A 19,111-nucleotide genomic window follows, 5' to 3' on the forward strand; every position below is an offset into this window, starting at 1 on the left:
TAGCTACGACAGCTACTGACGGCGGTCTGACGCGTCCCCCCCCGGCCGCGGCTGGAGTCTTCTGCTACGGAAAAGAGATCTCGGAGCCAAATTCCTCTTCCCTCTCTGGAGGAAGATTACTCTGAGCGCCCTCTTATCTCCGGAAATGGTGGGGGAAAGTGTCTGCAGCAGTGTCCCGTGTTGAGGACTGCATTCACCCGGTCCACAGTCCTCCCGTGTGTCTGTGCTACCGTGCCGTGCCGTGCCGTGCCTCACCGTGGCGCAGCTCTCTGTGGCTCCACACGGTGCTGACAGTCTGGTTTTATTAAAGCGCCTCACTGCTGCCCCTCTTCCCTGCGCTGCATGTGGACCAATACCATTGGACGAGCGGTGTCAGCTACGTCCAAGCCAGGGAGACAAGAAAAAAAAAAGAAAAGAAAAGAAAAAAACACAGGAAGTAACCAGGAAATGAAAAGCGGGAACGGACACTCGCATATCCCATGTAAACCTTGAGCTTTCTGTTTCTTTTGTAAGTCAACACACCGGGGCCTGTTAGCATTCAGTGTTTCCTATTGCCACTTGTATCTGTCTGGTGGTGACACTGCCTTTATGTGGCTGTGAATATGAGACTGGCATCACTGCTATGATGATCCCAGCCCGCGATAGGCTTTATTAAAAAGCAGCATATGACGTATATAGGCGCTGAGCATAAAAACATTGCATCAACACATGCATGAAAAATCACCAAACTTTGCACAAAGATCCAGTCCCATGCCAGATAAATCTTAAACGCGTCTAAATTAAAAACAGTTACAGTTAAACTACAGTTTGGTTTTTGTAGCCATAATTAAATCCAGTGCAAATTAGTCCATCATTATGTGAAACTTATTTCACCTTTCTTGTCCCACAATTTGCTACACTGCATCTTCAGACTGACCTCCATAAAAATACCACTCGGGATTTTGAAATTTGAAAAATTGAGCTTACAGTGCAAGAAAACATTTGACTACTGTAAACAGTAGTACTGTAAACATATACCAGCCAAAATTGCGAAATACATTTTGACAATATTTTGGCGTTGTGGTTGATGAAGTTGGGCAGATATCAGAATTTTATCTCAAAAACGGAATTTTTAAAAACATTTTTAATTCTGCTCAATTGTGAACAATTGCAGTCAATGTAAGAGTGGCATTTTTAAACATCAGGTTTTCTCTTATGAAGCAAAACACTTATCATTAAAAACAAATCCTCAACATTTCCATGCTATCTAGATGCAATATGCGTATGTGTTATCAGATTTTTGTCTTGATAACAGAATTTTTGACATTTTGACAATTTTTGAAATCTGCCTTCTGCCTGGCTGGTGACTACCTAAATTCAATTTGTGAAGCCACACACAAGGTTTCACCTCTAGTCAATTAGCTGAGTTAGGAGCTGGTTCTTGGTGTCATAAGTTGTGAATTCAACCCTTAGCTAAGGCAGAATGGACATTGTAATGAGGATGTTCTTGTTGTTTTCCTATTTTTGTTAGATTTGCCTAATTATTCCCCAAAACTATCTGGCCCTGACCACTGCTGCAAAGCAGCTTCCACACAGACTGAAAACCTCCCATGTAGAGAACCAGTGTAAAACACCATTGTTACAGTCAACACTCTGCTCTGCTGCTGTTGGTCATGGTGCACTGACCACACACCACACAGTTGAGACTGCTTCACACAAATCCCCCAGACAACAAGAGGTCCCATGTCTTATTGTACCACTGCCTCATTTATGTTTGACATGGGTCCTTTGTTTTTCTTTGACAGGAATGGGTTCATGAGAACAATAAGATGAATCACAGATCAATGTCTCAGTCATGTTACAGACAGCTACACCCAGAGGCACACCACCACCCCAAGAGACAAAAATGGCCCACCCCTAATTCATCAGCTACATCTGCATTACAACTGTAAAGACAGACAAATTGCTATAGATGTGTGAGGGCAGCAGGTTAAACCCTCCAGCACACATTGTTTTCTTCAGCGGGTATTGTTGTCAGCTGTTTTACACGACTGGCATGTATCATCTGTTAATGCATTTTAATAAGGCTCCAAGAAGCACAAAGTGCTGCAACATTAATAACATAGCAATGCCCAGTTGGACACCAAGCTGCCTTTTATAATGTGCACTTGATCCGTTTGGCACTCAAGCCACTAACATTGGCTGTCAACAGCAGATTAAGTTGCTGCGGGAGTGATGGTGTGATCCTGAAGTATCCAAGAAGACATTTGTTGGGAACAATGTTCGACACTCAAATCATAGTCTATGTGCACAATGAGGTGTGTGCCATGTTTGTTCATTAAGAATAGGCAATTATACCTAAGTATAGCAACTAAAATTTACTCCACCCACATGTAATTTGATAGACTGTTTTTACTAATAACATTTCAAACCACTCCAGTTAATGTCAATTATGTTGTTTGGTTGCTCTACAATCATTGTGATTTCTGTATTTGGGCATTAGTCTCTTCTTCTTTTGTTCCAACTGAAGTAGGTGAATAAATATTTTAATTAATCGGGGAAACAGTGGATGAGAAGCCATCTGTTATCATTTAAAGGTTATTATAATCAAACATGAGTCAAAATGAATTGAAAATATATTTAATAGATATACATTGACAACCAACATAATATGTATGTCTTAAAGTTTATCTTGAAATTGGATTTATTAGAGAAAAATAGTGTATTATTATATAGAGTGGAAAAGAAGAGAATAGTGTGACTGTTTCATCTGCACCGTCCAAAGCGGTGGCAGTCCCTGTGAATTCCAAAATTGGCAAGACAGCCTGTCCAAGGTCATGGTAGCTGCTGCCAAAAATAGTCGACTATGGCCACATCCCAAGTGAACCACTTTGTAATGCCGTTATCTTTGGACGCTTTGATTGAAAGCATATTCTTAAAGATGTGTGAATTGGGAGCCTCCAGTGGACCAGAGGGAAAACCTTTGTCCTGCAACACCTCCTGATACGTGTGTTTTTTAAAGTTGTGGACTCACAACGCATCTTAAACCATGTCATCACCACCAAGCTACTGATAACATAAGCTATAAAGTGTAATTAATGGTAGTGTGTAAGATACAAGACAGAGGAGAGATGAACTCCATGAATTAAACAAACGATGAAAGAAACCTTCTATCTGTTGTTTGAATCATTAAGTGTCCAGTAACAATTTACATGTAACAACCCAATGTTGTAGAATATTTTGGACACGTGACAGGAGGCTACAGGACATCATGTTTAGTGCTGTGTAGTGATTAAACTGTAGGTGACCTGTAGGTGGCCCTGCCTGGATATGACCTCACAACACCAGCCTATCCTCTCCTCCCTCCTGGATGACCTGACCAATAGAAGTCTGGTTCTGGGCTCGAATGAAGCACTGCTTCTTGCACTCCATCAGCTGCTCCAGGTCCCGCCACATCTTCATCTGCTCCATGTTGGCGCTGTGGTTCTCCCTCACCATCTTCTGCTTCTCGCGTAACTTCTGGAGTCCACACAGGACAAGAATGATGAGTGAGTTGATAAAATAATTAGCCTGACTGGCCAAACATAAGAAATAAAAATACACTACTTTACTCTCCATATTGCACTCCGTGTACATTCAGTGCACTTGGCACCTTTTTCCATATGACATGGGAATGCTTAGAGGTCTCAGAGTTTTGGAGTACGCTTGCTTCTAAACTCTCATTTCTTCTATCCATCGATATTATGCCATTCCCAGCCATATTCTTGCTAAATGATATTTAAGTCTCAAGTTGCAGATGTGTTGAAAGACACGATTTAAACCATACATGACCTAATAATGTGTCATTTTTTGGGCATGGTGTAGTAATATCTGATTCCCATTTATTGTTGGTCCAAGGGAAGAGGGGAGGGGGGTGGGATTGTTTGTTAATTTGTTTTTTCTTTTACTTTCACTTACTTAAGTTGTGCATTCTATGTACACAAAAAAGGAAATTATATTTGTGTGTAACTGTTAAATGGCCCATATACAAATAAATAATTGAAATATACAGTATATGCTACTTTACATTGATGCAGTTCTGTAAGCTTCCAGTAAGTTTCCTTTCTATCCTCAGAAATTAAACACATATTTTCACGTATTGACCCATGGCATGTGCTCGGTGATTCCTTGACTTCTTAGCAGCTAGCTTTAGGCCACATTTCTCACCTTGCCAAGTAACTCCTGTTCTGAAATGTTCTTCATGTACACCTCCCTGTAAATGAAGCAGAGGGCTATTATTAAAATGCAAGTCATCATAATCTCAAATGTTGATCTCACCCAGTGTTTTTAAATAAAGGTGTGGTGTAGCTTCATATCTTGATATCACAAGGTGCGGTGATGGCTTCCTGACAGCACCCTTTGTTTTGTGCAGGAATAAAAGTGGCAGCACTTTAACGGACCGAGTTGTAATAAGAGCTTGATGAAGTTAAAAGGGCGTCTCATCTTGCGAGCAGCTGGGTGACCCGACTCAGCACGCTCACCTGACGGCCTTCTTCCTCTCTTGTGGATCAGATGACACATAGGCCTTCATCTCCTCAGCAGCCCGCTGTAGTTGCATCTCAATGATCTGTGGAGGGCAGAGGTGCACGGTTCAGATCAGGTATACTGTCGCAGTGTTTGGGGGGCAGGTCACTTGCAAAATCCCATGATATTTTCTCTACTCCTGCAGCCACACTGAAAGTAGCAGGGAGTATCAATTCTAATGCTCTTCAAACAGATACACAGACTTTAGGTAATAGTTTGAATATGTTTCTGCTTTAAACATCTATATAACTAAAATACATGCCTCTGACATAGAGTTGATATAATGATATTGGTTTTCCTCCTTTGCCATCTCCTCTCTCAAGGCTTTCACCTCCTGAAAGAGACATGAGGAGAAAATAGATGTATAATTTGCTGACATAAAATATTATACTCAATTATGTTGAATCTAATTCAGGATAATAACTATACCTGCTCCAATTTAGATCTGTTGCTCTCCAGTCCGGCAGCAGAACTTTCATACAACACCTTCTTGTTGTCATATTCCTGGCTCAGCTCCTGTAAAGATCAGAATACAAACAGTCGGTGCACAGGAACTGAGAGACAAATGATTTCATGTAGCATATGCTGAATGAGAAATGCGACAAATACATAGAATACAAATTTTAAACAATCTTGTCGCGCTCGCAGCACTGTTTCATTTCAACATAAGTTCATCACAGCTGGCATTTGAGCAGTTTAACTTACAACAGGCTCTTACACAGTCTATTTATGTCTTCCTGTTGCAGCGCTTCATTAGCAGACATTACCCAGTAAAATGGAAGAGTGGTTCTGGGAACACATGTAGGAAAATTAAATCCTCTGCCTCAGCTCAGCGATGTGGGGGGGCTTTCCCATCATGCATTTTATTTAGGGACTATGTAAATTATTCTTAATGGACCCAGTCCAACACAACACACAAACACAATACAAGTTCACTTGTACTGACTTGAGGGCATACAAGAGAAACTCCACCATTTGTTTTTAAATTTAGAATTCAAAGCCAACCGGGTTGTTCTCATGTGAAAACCTAAATGCTTCTGCTGCAAGAGATACTTTTGCACTGGCTTGCTTACTTGCTGTATAAAAATTAATGTATTATGAGGTTTTGTTATGCCTTTCGAGGGTTATTATTAAAATGTGGTGGCCAATTTTCTTTACAAACACTCAATATGAGGACTTTTGGAAGTAGAGGTGTTATAATGTCAGCAATGCTCACCTGACACTGCTGTCTCAGTGATCTCAGCTCCTTTATAATTGGAGCTAGGGCTGCCTTCTTTTCCACTATCATAGAGTTTAATTGCTTCACCTGTGAAAAAAGAAACATAAATCTTACAATAATCAATGTTAATTGAAAGGAAACATTATTGAAAGCTCAACTGCTTCCTCTGAAGAACACAGCAGGTCATTTAACTGTGACTGAAATGATGATGCAGTCAGATGGCATTGTCAACTCTCTGATTAACTCGGCAGAAAGACTTCATTGTCCACATCCAGGATAAATATGATAAATCACTGCTTCACCGTAAACCACAGCAAAAATTATATGACAAGATCCAGTAGGAGTTGGGTAAATATTCATTATAACATTGCAGTTTTTCAAGCTTTATGGCTTTGCAGCGCTGCTCCGCTACATTCAAGTTGGAGCCAGGGGTGTGTGACTCCATCATTAGGAGCAGTCTGCAGTTTGCCAAGCGTTCGCGCTGCCAAACTGATCAACAAACTCACTACAGCTTGGAGCATGGCCTAATGAGCTGTGACTGCTACCCTCTGGGTCTTGACCACAGAAGGATGACAGGGTGATAAATAAAACCAAAGCTACGAGCTATGCTGAGAATGTGAGCTTTCCCCTTAGCGATGTAAAGTTTAAAACTACAGATCTAATTTAGTTCTAATTAAATGGCCCGCATAGCAGCACAGGTGTTTTCACTCTGGCTAATTAGACCTCTGCCAACACTGAGGTCAGGTGGAGTGATGTTGGAACCAATAGGTATCAATAGGTGTTAAAGAGGAACTATGCAAGTCTGGTCACGTTTCCGCTGTTTTGCTAACCCTCCTCCTGGCCATGTGCATTTGTTTTCAGCCAAGAGACGCTACATGGAAGGCAGAGAGCCTCCATTCTCCCTCGTAACAAGTTACATGTCATTTATTAAACCATCACAATTATTCCAAAGCTGTTTAATTAAGGTAAAAATGTAGCATAGTTAAGCTAAACAATCCTGCATAGTTCTTCTTTAAGGCCCTTTACACAGGAGACACTGTTGTGGCAGGAAAAGAGCAGGTGTTACTAATAATATTAACAATGTATCTGTTCTGTTTTAGTGTCCCATAACGATGAGCCAGCATATACCAAGGCCCTCAGACAACACTGAATTATTTTTTCTAACTTTTTCTTTTTTCAAATTGTCCCCCTGTGAAAATGATGTACAGTAATATGACAGTATGAGGACTCACGCCCTCACAGAGTGAAGAAGATGCCACTCAAGCACACACAGCCTGGACAGCCCTTTTATGATTATCAAAGCTTCTCTAATTTGCTGTAATTGGCCAAAAGTGGAAACACCTGTGCTGCGTGGGTGGGCCGCAACTGTGTAGGGCTTTTAAAACAACCTAGATTCAACAAGGACAGTGGTACAGAACAGTAGGAAAACAAATTGCAATTTGCATTTGTTTCATTTTTTGTAAAAAAAAAACAAAAAACTAAATTTCATCTGCAACGTCAGCATAAAATTAACTACACAGGTAGATTTGTGGGGATTTTACCATTTCAGACATGTCGTCCAGTGTTCGGCCCTTCTTCTCATCCAGCTCGCTCTTGATGGCAGAGACCCTCTCCAGGTTCTCCTGAGTGTTGCTGTAGCCAGAGATTCCCTTCTCAGTTTCCACAATTTGCTTTGAAACAAAACAGAGACACAAGGTCAGTCATCTGTACTTTGACAGTTTCAACAATGAAATCTAATGGTTAAAATATATGTATGTGTAATATATGTCAATCAATGCTTAGCAATGGATTTGACAAAACATTCATTAATCCAACAGGAGATAAAAAAGGGTACATAAAAAATTAGGTAACTAAAGGTACAGTGAATATAAAAGTACATAAAAGTAAGAAAAATATGGCAAATAAAAGTAAAAGTAATCTGCATATTTTTGGAGTGTTGCCTAAGGGGCATTAACTAAATAATAAACCAAAAATACACACTAATCTTGAACAAATTCCCTCTTCACTGATGAATGATTAAAAAATGATTTTGATATATAATTTTATTCCACATGAAGCTAAAATTAGCTCATGAAACTGTGACACGAGAGCCGATTCAAACACAAAAGCATTTAATCTTTGCTAATGCGGGCAACAGCACGACAGAGAGGGGTGGACGCGGCCGGCTAGACATGTGAGTGGCAGGAAAACTTTCATTGCTTTCACAAATCATAGTGTGGGATGCAGACAGAGGAGGAGCGGCAGATGCAACCATCAGAAATAGCAGCTCTGCCTGCGTCAGACAGCCCATCAACAAGTCAGGTGCTGGGACCGCACAGAGGTGTGAAGCCATTTCTAGGAAGCTTCTGCCACTTCACTGTTAACGCGAGCTGCGTGAATGGGGAGATCAAGGGAAAAGAGCGCTTTTGGAACAGCAGTCTGGGAGGGGGCGGAGGGGGTGGTGCAGTATAAAAGCTACGGGGCACAGAGGGCATTAGATGCAGTTAGGGGGGGATTTTTCTGTGGTCCTGGTACAACATTGTGCATCAAAAATAACAATTAATAAAGTGTCAAGTGTTCAATGTGTTCAATAAAATACAGAAAGCAATCTTTTAGTTATTAGTAAAATAAATGGACTTTTCCTCATGATTTGCACTGTAGCATTTAGATTTCAAGTCTTTCAAGGTAACATTTAGATAGTAAACCTTTGTTGTTTTGCTGTGTATAACACCTTGCATGTCTTATATGACAATCAAATGAGCAGTGTGTTACCAGTTTCTCTTGAACTGTCTCATGCCTCTGCTTGAGGATCTCCTCTGTTCGTTGCAGGACTCCATATTCTGCTTTCAGCTCAGCAATGCTCTGCCGCTTCTTCTTGTACACGGTTCCCCTGCTCCGCAATTTCGCCACCAACCGTTTAAGCTTTGAAAAACAAAGACAAAGAAGACAACATTACCTTCAAATACAAGAATAACTGGACAGCAAAACAAGATGCACAACAAAGCTGGAAACACAACACTGACATATAAACTTGTGATCATATGGTGAACAACTGCTTGTTTACACATCCAGCTGTTATGGAGCAACATTAGTATGAATTTGTGGTTAGTTGACAAATGTGAGTCCAATATTCCTTTTTGCTCTAGTTGAGTCTCCTCCAAATATCTTTTTCTCTCCTCGGCTGGAAACAATGCCAATAAGAGAAGTGTCAAAAACATTGTACCGGTAGTTGTAAAGCCAAAACAAGAAGCTGAAAGATGCTAAAACTACAAGTCACTATAAGTGATTTATTTTACATGCACATATTTCGATTCATATGTAAAATAAAAATGTAAACTACAGCAGGTTCAAAACAAAGATGCACAAACAATTTTACATTATCAGTATCAGCATATGCATTGGCAATGCATGTACTTTTTTTTTTTTAGGAAATTCAAGGAGGAAAGAGGCATAAATACAGTTTATATTTGTGGACATGGTGTCCAGCACAGCTGAGATACTATGAAAGGCCACAGGAGAAGACAATGGGTTGAGCCAGGGGAGGGAAGGGATTAGAAAACAGCAGTGACTGCAGCAGAGGGCCCTGGGGGCCATGCCATGATCTGAAACAGTCACTTGATCCTTTCAGGTTCACAGCCAGCTATGAACAGCAAGCAGCTTCATCTGGCAGAATAACTGCTTTAAGTGGACGTTCAGTCACTCCCCGCCCCGTCTGTCTATTGGGACACAATGAAACTCCTCCACAATGAAGAGCAGCTATAAATGAACATGGACACGGGAGAACAGCCCCAGAAATCACAATGTGCTTCACATCCTTTGGGGATCTAAGAAGCTATATGTGTGTGTGTGTGTGTGTGTGTGTACGTTTATTCTTTGTGTATTTTGGGACATCAAGGGCAGACATGGCTGAGAGAGGAATTAGTGCAGCAGCGTTATTCTGCATAGAGTTCCCGACATTGTGTCCCCAAAACAACTGCTGCCATACAGCACAGCAGCTCAGTCACAACACTGGACTGAGACATACAGTATAGTCACACCAACCAACACACTGAAGCTGCAAACAAATGAAATCAAATCTGGCCAGTTACAATAAGACCTCCACATTTTTGTCGAGGAAAAATAATAAATCCAGTGTGTCACATTTCTGATGCTGTCTTGACTGGAGTGAGGCTAAATTTAACCAGCGCGATGAGGCTGGTTGACAAAGTGGTTTTATGTTACTGTCCAATCAATGACGAGCAGATGCAGTCATCCCTCTCAGACAGGCCCTGCAGTTGGTAGGTGGCATGTGATGACACATAACCAGCAGAATGGAAAATACCGCTGATAAAGTGATCATCTCCACCATGGCTGATAGCCCGAAACTATGGAGGAGTCTGATAAGCTGTGTTTGAAAAAAACATTCCCCATTCACTTCATTCATGTATAGTCTCGAGGGCCCTCTTTGTCTCAACAAACAGCTCCCTCTCACCGTTTCAGTCAGACTCGAGGTACGTCAGTCAGTCTCCAGCTGACTGTAATACACTGATCAAATGAATGCAGAGCATAAATGCTGGTTTGAATACACACAGTATTTTTTACAACAACATATCACACACCACCTCGTAATATTTCTTCCTGTAACAGAGGCTTTCGCTACCTCTCCCTCCTTATCCAGATGATTGCTTTCTCTTCCGTCCCTGACAGGAATAAACATGTTGGAAATAACTTTTCCGCAGATATTTCACTACCTCTATCGTTTGCCAGAGTCAGTGAAATTTCTGAGTTTTGCTTCTACAGCAGGAACACCGTCGTCTCCCGTGTTTGTGCTGAAAGGCTGCCCTGTTCCATGTCGAACAGAAACCGTTGATACGGCACGCTAAAGGGTTTGCTTGTTTAAAAGAATCGTTGGATATTTCGAGAAGTTCAAATAAGTTTCTTGTGGAGAGTTAGAGGAGAAGATCTGTACTGCTTGAGTCTAAATTTCACACTACAACCATCATCTTAGTTTAGCATAAAAACAAGGGAAACAGGTACCTTGGCTCTGTCTAAGGCTAACTAAATCTGCCAAGACACTCACCCCACGCTCCGCCTCCCAACCCCATGTATGGACATTGTGCCCATATCCTCCAAGTTCTTTATAAGCACACTCACTGCATGGCTAAAATATAAACTAAATTGATTCAGGTCTTAAAATTACAATTTCGCCCAAGGGGGGTGAGAAGTGCAAACTCTGGAATAAATTTCCAAGTAGGAGAATTACAGAGCTCTGGGGTTCAAGACCACTGGGCACTTTATCCCGCCTGGTGTCAATCTTTTCTTACTCCGCTAAAGAAAACCAATAAGCATTTTCCCTAGAAGTTGGAACTAGGGCTGCAACTAACGATTATTTTGGATGGAGTTGTTTTTGAGGGAAGTTTATGCAAAACCGCTGATGCATTCGTGTCGGGGGCAGTTTTTCGGCAAGCAGTCTCTGTATTTACCTAGAAAACAACTCTGTCTCGGACCGTTCCGTTATTATCTCATAGTGTGGTGAATGTGCAGCTCACAACTTGTCCACAAGAGCGTTTTGGAGTTGTTGGATTGTATATTTGATGAGTTTGATGAGGGAAACCAAGAAATCCCATTAGCCTCCGTAGCATAGCTCTGAGCAGCTCGCGGCTCTGCTCCGCCATTCTAAAAGTAGCTTGCATCAACAATTAAAGGTGACAAACCTTCTCCTAAAACTATAGGGATTATGGCAATGGGCCAATTTACTAAAATGTTGAACTATCCCTTTAATGTCCCAAACCACTTCACTAATGCTAAAATTATACCAGTGTCTTAAACGTTTATTATAGGGTGTGTTTTTCTAAACTCCACCACAGCCCATTGTTTTCTCTTCATCCTACATGTGCAGGTCAGAGGTCAGAGGTCAGAGGTCAGGATCAGCAGTAGGACAACACACACATGCACCATCCACAGAGAGCGACAGCAGCTCCACAGAGGGGGGAGGAAGCCGGTGTAACGTACATACTGTGACTCCATCAAACACCTTATGGATGTCATGGTGCATCAAACAACAAGTGAGAAAAATTCTCATCCACACAGTGATCACAGCCTCCATCTACCAGTGCCCCTCTCCCTCTGCCAGTACTGAACCGTTTGTAGTTGATGCTTCTGCAGGCTTAATGTAAAAGAGCAGCTGTCTTATGTGCAACAGTATAACAGTTACTTCTCTTTCTCCTTATCAGTGGTTCAGCCTGGTTCATCAACGTGACAGCTCAGAGAAGGCCGTGCCATGTGTCTGAAAGGGGGGAGTACATCCTCGTCATGGGATATAAATAAAGACAAAGGTTTTATGCCTGTTTTATGTGTCCAGCTGACTTGAATTAGGAGACTGATTATACTAAAGATTAAGGAAAAAGCCAACTTTGGGGCAGTTCGTCCAGCACAGTTCCTTGTTCTGGATATTCTCTGTTGTGTTCTATTTATGGCTCTGCATGGGAATGTGAGGGAGAGTAAGGAAAAGGGATAAGTAACATTAGACAGTGAGCCTGCGTGTGTTTGGATAAGAACAGAAATAGCCTCTTGTGTTTTCTGCGGTTTGCAGATCTACTTGTGTGCACTCAGATAAAGCTGGAGTTTCTGTAGGTGAGGGCTGCTGTTAACCGTGCACACACAGAACATTCTCTTTACATGGTAGTGAAATTATTATTAGAAATAAACACAGAGATCAGGTATGTAACAAATATTAATAACATCAACATGACTGTGAAGCAATTCAGAGGTGGTTGATTTTTCGTGCCTGTGTGTGTTGTTTTATGACTGGAAGAATCTCTTCCATCAGCGTACCTCATCACCCCGGATGACCTCTGCCCCATCAGTGGCCTGTGCCTGGGTGCTCCGCTGCCTCAGCTCCCTCTCTGCTGCAGCCAGCTCCTCCCTCGCTTCCTGGAGCTCCTCTGCCTTTGACTCCTTCCTCCGAATGATGATGGAAGCCTGCAGGAGTCGGGTTACGTTAGATATACAAACATGACAAAAGAGATTCTGCAGAACGACCCGTTTTAACCCATAGGAGGCCCAATGTCGTTGAGCAATGGGAATGTTATTAAGGGCGAGAAACTTCAGCCTGTAAACAAAAGGGGGTCGCCTTATGTCCTGGTCATTGTCTCCATGTCGCAAGAACACACAATGTCACAGCGCTAGACCATTAGCTAGAATAATGATAGAGGTTAAAAAACAAAAATCAAAACAAAGAACAAATTTTACTTTAATATGCAACTTAAAGGGATAGTTCAACATTTTGGCAAATTGGCCATTGGCCATTGCCATAATCCCTATAGTTTTAGGAGTAGGTTTGTTACCTTTAATTGTCGGTGCAAGCTGTTTTTAGAACGGCAGAGCAGAGTCGCAAGCTGCTCAGAGCTACGCTGTGGAGGCTATTGGAATTTCTTGGTTTCCCTCATCAAACTCATCAAATACACAACCCAACAACTCCAAAACGCTCTGGTGGACAAGTTGTGACCTGCACAGTTCTTTTCGAGGTAGACCGCTTGCCGAAAAACTGCCTCGGATGGGATCGCGCATCAGCGGTTTTGCATGAATTTACCTCGAAAACAACTCTGTCTCGTAATGTTCCGTTATTATCTCGTAGCGTGGTGAATGTGCAGGTCACAACTTGTCCACCAGAGTGTTTTGGAGTTGTTGGATTGTGTATTTGATGATAGCTTGCGCCGACAATTAAAGGTAACGAACCTACTCCTAAAACTATAAGGATTATGACAATGGGCCAATTTTCCAAAATGTTGAACTATCCCTTTAAAGCGGGAAGGCACATTTAGCATTGATTGTTAGCTCAAAGGAACTATGTGAAATTAAGGAAATTATTCTTCACCTTCCCCATACATGGATGCATTAGTATAATGTTTTTGCCATGTGGTTCTTACTACATTGTATTTATTTTAGAGTCGCTTTCAACAAAATCATACAGGCCCCCTACACTCAGAAATGTTCTGCTGGTGTACAGTACAAATGGCAACTATTTGGACATTTAAGACTTTTCTTACTTTTTCAGGCTTGAAAGTTCACTTGAAAGTTCACTTTGCTTTGGCTTACTAAGTTGACACCTATACTGACAGAACTCTGTGGGAGACAAAGCTGTTGAACACATGGTCTGACACTAGAAATAATGTTTTTGTGTTCAAAAAGTTTCTCTGCTCTTTCATTTAGTCTAAGAGTTTAATTTGTGTATGTTTTGTGGTCACAGTTAGTTTGAAAACCAGTCCAGATCCAATATATTACATCTCATGCATAGTATAATTTTCTCACTGAAATCGTTAACATACTGTCCAGCAGCTACATATTTGAAATGAAAAATATTTGCATATTAATTAAGTATGTTCTGAACTTTTCAATAATTTCCTCAAATTTAACTTGATAAATTGACCTACAGAATCCAGAGGATGATTTTGTACGTTAGAGTTGATAATAAAAGACATCTGCATTTAACCACAGGGTTCATCAGATCTCAACACTACATACATTACATTTTCAGGATAGTGCCTTTAAATCATAACCAATAAATGCATCAAGTTTGTTGGCTTTTCACTTGAGCAGCTCTCTTTTGTGAGAGGATGGGAAAGAAAGATGACCTCTGCACTGCTGTCCATTGTAAGCAAACAAATAAATAATCCAAAGCACATCAATGTGCTGATTTTCTCAAACATAAATAAACCTTCTGGTGAGCCTTTGCACGACACCTCGGGCTCCCTGTGGAGTTTTTGACCTCTAGCAGTCTGCGCTGTGGAGCTGTATTTGTTTGAGTGGGTCCTTCTTTTGTTTATCTCGATGTTCCTCGACGTCAAGGGTACGCACACTGCGATTTTTTGGGGAGTAGCACTGACAGGAAGCAACTTGTGTTTGTGAAAGCTCCACGGGGCATCTTCGACATCTTACAGCATCACAGTCGGATCACTTCACAGACTAAATTTGGCTAAAAGATGAAACACATCACAGAAAGTCTGCACCTGTTGCCTGTACAGGGTCAGGTTGTCGTCCATGGGGTCGTTCCTCATCATCTTCTTCTCAATCAGCTGGTTTATCTGAGAATCAACTTCTTTAATCTGTTGAAATGAAAATGAAGGATCACTCAGAGCAGAACACATCAACGTTTTGCAGCTTATACACTGATGACACCACTCTCTGTTCCTGACCTTGTCCTCCAGCTCGTGGAGATCGGCCTGGCCCATGGCAGGTTCTGATGCCACCTTCTGAAGGTACTGCACCGTACGCCTCATACCCTCCAGCTCTTTGGGGAGTTTCTCTGAGACCATGTAGGAATTGATCTTCATCTCTTCTTCTAGTCTCTTCATTAAGCCTGAGAGAGATAAAGCTCTTAATTAATTCCGATCTGGTTGAAAGCCCATCAGCCTTCAATGGCTCTGATACTCGAATCAAGCTGAAAACTACTTATATATGCAAAGCCACAGAGAAGATAGAGAAATGCACAACGCGTGTCTTTTGTAAAATAAACCGATACTGAAATTGTCTTTTATTATTTTCATTGTTTAAAATTGTGTGAGTACTTGTACTGCTTAAAGGATGTTTTCAAAGTACATATTTGGACACACACATTCAGTAACAGTGATAAGTAACCAATTGTGTAGCTCCACTTCAGTCTGCATTGCACAGATCATTTTAGAAGCTGTCAATGTGTAAATCTCCTCTGTAGAGAAAGAGCCCAATACCAGATGAGAACAAAAGGGACAATTTCAACATCAGATAAGCTGTATTATAGCACTTCAAAGATCAGGGTAATTAGAGGGGTATCAACAGATGAAAGCCTATTAGCTGAGCAAACCCTCCCCCAACGCTCTGCTGTGTCCTTGAACTTCCCATCCAGCTGTGTCCTCCAGAGGCAACAGCAGGACACGGACACTCACTCTCTGGATTGGCATCTGCTGCTGCCTGTTGCAAATCCTTCAACTGCTGCTGTGATCTCTGCAGTCTCTGCTCTGCCTGGAACAGCTGCAGGGACAAAAAGGATTTACTGATACAGGTAACATGGGGCAAATATCAGGACCAGGGATTAAGTATCTAAAACTGTATCAATGAATATTGCAAATAGAACTCATTTTCATGTTGATTATTGAATCAACTGATTCCCTATTAAATGTAATAATGTAATATAAATGAAAGAATCTTCTCAAACCAATTCTGTCTGACTGATAGGCATAACCTCACTATGTTTCATTTTACGAGGATAAAACAAAGAAAAAGAATAAATAAATACTGAATCTGAAAGTTGAGAATACTTAACATTATTCTATTATCTATTCAATGAAATTATTAAATGATTAATTCTCTGTCAAATGACTAAGAATTTTAACCCTAATATCAAACATGAAAAAAAAAAACATCAGACATACAATACAACATTGTTATTGTCTTTTCAATTCTCTTCAGCAAAAGGCATACTGTTTGGTTGTTCCATGATGTCACATAAACTAAACCAACAGGTGCAAATATGATGAAAGAAACACATTTTAATAACAATGAAGCATTTACTTGGTTCTTTTGTTCTTGCTTCTGGTGAGTCAGTGACTCCTCTCTCTCCTTCTCCACACGCAGCTGTCTGGCTTGTTCCAGCATCCGTTGATGGTTGGACACTGACTCCACCTAGTGGATTGACAAATGAATGTTATGTCAGATTGCATGTTATCACAAGTTCAGCAGAAATAACCTTGACACCTGCACAGCGTCAAGTTTCACCTTTTGGCAGGGCCTATAAATAAGACCCATTAAATAAACACCTCATTACCTCCCAGCCTTGTTAAGACAGCATTGCAACTTGTCAGGTCTATTAGAGGAGCTGATAATATATGTCTGAGGTCATGTTTTCATTCCTCAGTGAATCCTAAAGCCTTCCAAGCGCGAAGGGACCTCCCAGAGCAATCTGTCTTACCCTCTTCTTTAGCCTCTCCACACGTTTGATGAGTTGGTCTTTCTCTTCCTCCATAGCACTGATGTCCTGTTATCAAAGACATGATGAATCATTTCATATCACTGTATCAAATGTGGGAAGAAAGCTGACACATTTGGCTAATTTGACCAGTAGTCCAAAAGTTAAAAAGATATTTAGTTTTAAATCATAAAGGACAAATACAAACAGTAAATATCCTAACTTAAAAACCAGGACACATGGAATTTTGGTGCATTTGCTTCAAAACTTACTGAAATCATTTTGTGGAAATTAACTATATGTGTATTACCTGTAAAGTCAATGCCAGTTTTATACTGAGAAAGTTTAACATCAAACAAATAGAGATTGTGTAAGGCTGTTTTGTTTACCCTTCTGATTTCTGCTGTGGAAAAGCCTGAAGTCCTCAGTTGTTCACACTCCTTGTGATACGTCTTAAATCCCTCCACCAGCTCTTCATACTGTGAACACACAACAACAAGGTACAACCTCTCTTGCATCATTAAAAAAAAACAGCAGGGATTGCATTGTATGCATATATCAATATCTGTGATGTATTGTCAAACCTGGTGATAGGTGTCATTGATAACATCATCCTGTAGAAACTCTGCAGGAACCTCCAGTTTGAAGAGAAAGCGGGCCAGGTAAGCCCTCTTCTTCAGTTCATGGACCCTCTGAAGCAGCCAGTGGAGGATGGGGTGCACCACGTGTTTGCTGCCAGTCACCAGGCCCTGTCTGAAGGAGCTCCTGCAGGTGTTGAAAAGAGGCAGAGCATGTCATGAAAATGTATTTACAGACTCACAATCAAAAGTTTGAAGGGAAATTGGCTGCAGTCACTTACACATCAGAAAGGTTTCCAGGGGGCTTGTATTTGAGCATCCCCAGCAGAGCACACATCCTCTTCACAGTCTGTTCAGGCATTTCTTCACGTATATCCATGGTTTGCTGAACAGGAACAGCAGTGAAATTACGTTAACTATTAACAGTAATTCAGGAATACGACATATAAACAGACACCACACATGAGCTCTGGTAAACCTGTGTGAGGCTAATGCTAGTTGTTCACCTTTGGGTCGATCTCAGCCAAAACGTCGTTTAAAATCTGCAACAGCTGCATCGGCTCGAGAGAGTCAAACGTGATGAGATTTAAGCTTTTCTTGAATGGGTCTTTGTTGAGTTGCTCAACGATGAATTTCAGCTGTTCGCTCATCCTGGAAATGTTGAATCTAGCTCCGCGTCGTCCTCCTTCTTTGCTGAATTACCCAGCTAACGGTAAGTTAGCTTTCTGTCGCTGAGCAGCTTGTCTTACCAGCCCATAAAGTATCCCTCTTATCACAGTCTCACTCAGTTTAACGATAGTGTAAACCTAAACCAAGCATTTACAAGCGGTAAATATAAGCTACATTTCCAAATACATCGCCAAATCAATCTTTAGCTAGAGAGACAAGTAATGCAGCGGTTGTTGTCAACAGCCCCATGGAAACCATGAAAGCGTCGCGGATTGGTTGCTAACAGGAAGTAGTTCATGACAATCTGTTCAAAACAGTGCTCAAGTTGCCTCGTAAATTCACCAGCACAGAGAAGTCAATACAAATCATTGAAATTGACCTAATGTGGTTTGTGGTCAAAATTATTCTATAAACGCCGTCTAAAATAATCGTGGACTTGCACTTAGCGCTTTTATAGTCTCTAAGAGCAGTAAAGCGCTTAAATACATACAGTAATAACATTTGACCTGTATTTGAATTTTTTGGTGGCCTGAATCAATTTAGCACTTTACTGTTTTGTTTTTCAACTCTTTAGATAAACTGCAAGATTAATATTAACAATCGAAAATATCAATTTACAGACAGACAAACACAAAAGTACCCACTTTAGGCATTAACAGTGTGTACCTGAACGCACCACCCTCCTGGTATGAACTTTTGAACCGTCAGATGGCGACATCGGCTCGAGCCACGGCTCCGTGTTGTTGCACCACAGTGAACTTTGGTTGGATTAACTTGAGTTTTCAGAACATAACTGAAACGACAGGACTGCCGTGTCGTAGGGAGACGTGTCTAAAGCTGGAGAGGGAAGAAGAAAACATCTTCTGGTTCAACCAAGAAGCTTAGAAAACCAGCGCTGACACCAAAACGGCAGGTATTTTTTGAAAAGTCTGGACGTCGTTTTTTCTTCATCCACCTCAGCTGTAACAAGCTCAAGACAAGACAACACCGTCCTGCACAAAGCCCTCGTGGTGACCGCACTGCTGCACCCTTCTAGCCTTTTAAAGTGTCACTTTGCCTGCTTTATTGGACCATATGTTTCATAGCTGTCACTGTAACATTTATCAGCGAATATATTGGCTTTATAGGCTAACGTACTCTTTGAATGTCTTCCTCTCAGTAGGCTAGCTCTACCTGCACACCCGTCTAATATTAGAAACAGTG

At 41.2% G+C, this 19,111-nt stretch overlaps 1 protein-coding gene across 1 annotated transcript; it reads right to left on the reverse strand.

Annotated features, from left to right (window-relative positions):
- Positions 1-2,603: 2,603 nt before the first annotated feature.
- ift81 (intraflagellar transport 81 homolog) lies at positions 2,604-18,204 on the reverse strand. Its single transcript, XM_085787739.1, has 18 exons — positions 17,746-18,204; positions 17,521-17,624; positions 17,246-17,426; positions 17,051-17,140; positions 16,665-16,730; positions 16,268-16,378; positions 15,643-15,727; positions 14,914-15,077; positions 14,728-14,823; positions 12,554-12,700; positions 8,513-8,662; positions 7,303-7,431; positions 5,759-5,848; positions 4,972-5,058; positions 4,805-4,876; positions 4,500-4,585; positions 4,186-4,231; positions 2,604-3,498 (listed from the first exon to the last, which is right to left on the reverse strand). Exons 1-18 carry the CDS (start codon positions 17,887-17,889, stop codon positions 3,316-3,318), a joined length of 2,031 nt encoding a protein of 676 aa, XP_085643865.1. The 5' UTR covers positions 17,890-18,204; the 3' UTR covers positions 2,604-3,315.
- Positions 18,205-19,111: the final 907 nt, after the last annotated feature.

The sequence above is a fragment of the Trachurus japonicus genome, chromosome 9, assembly GCF_045865225.1.
Source record: "Trachurus japonicus isolate A0001 chromosome 9, Traja_1.0".
Lineage (NCBI taxonomy): Eukaryota > Metazoa > Chordata > Actinopteri > Carangiformes > Carangidae > Trachurus > Trachurus japonicus.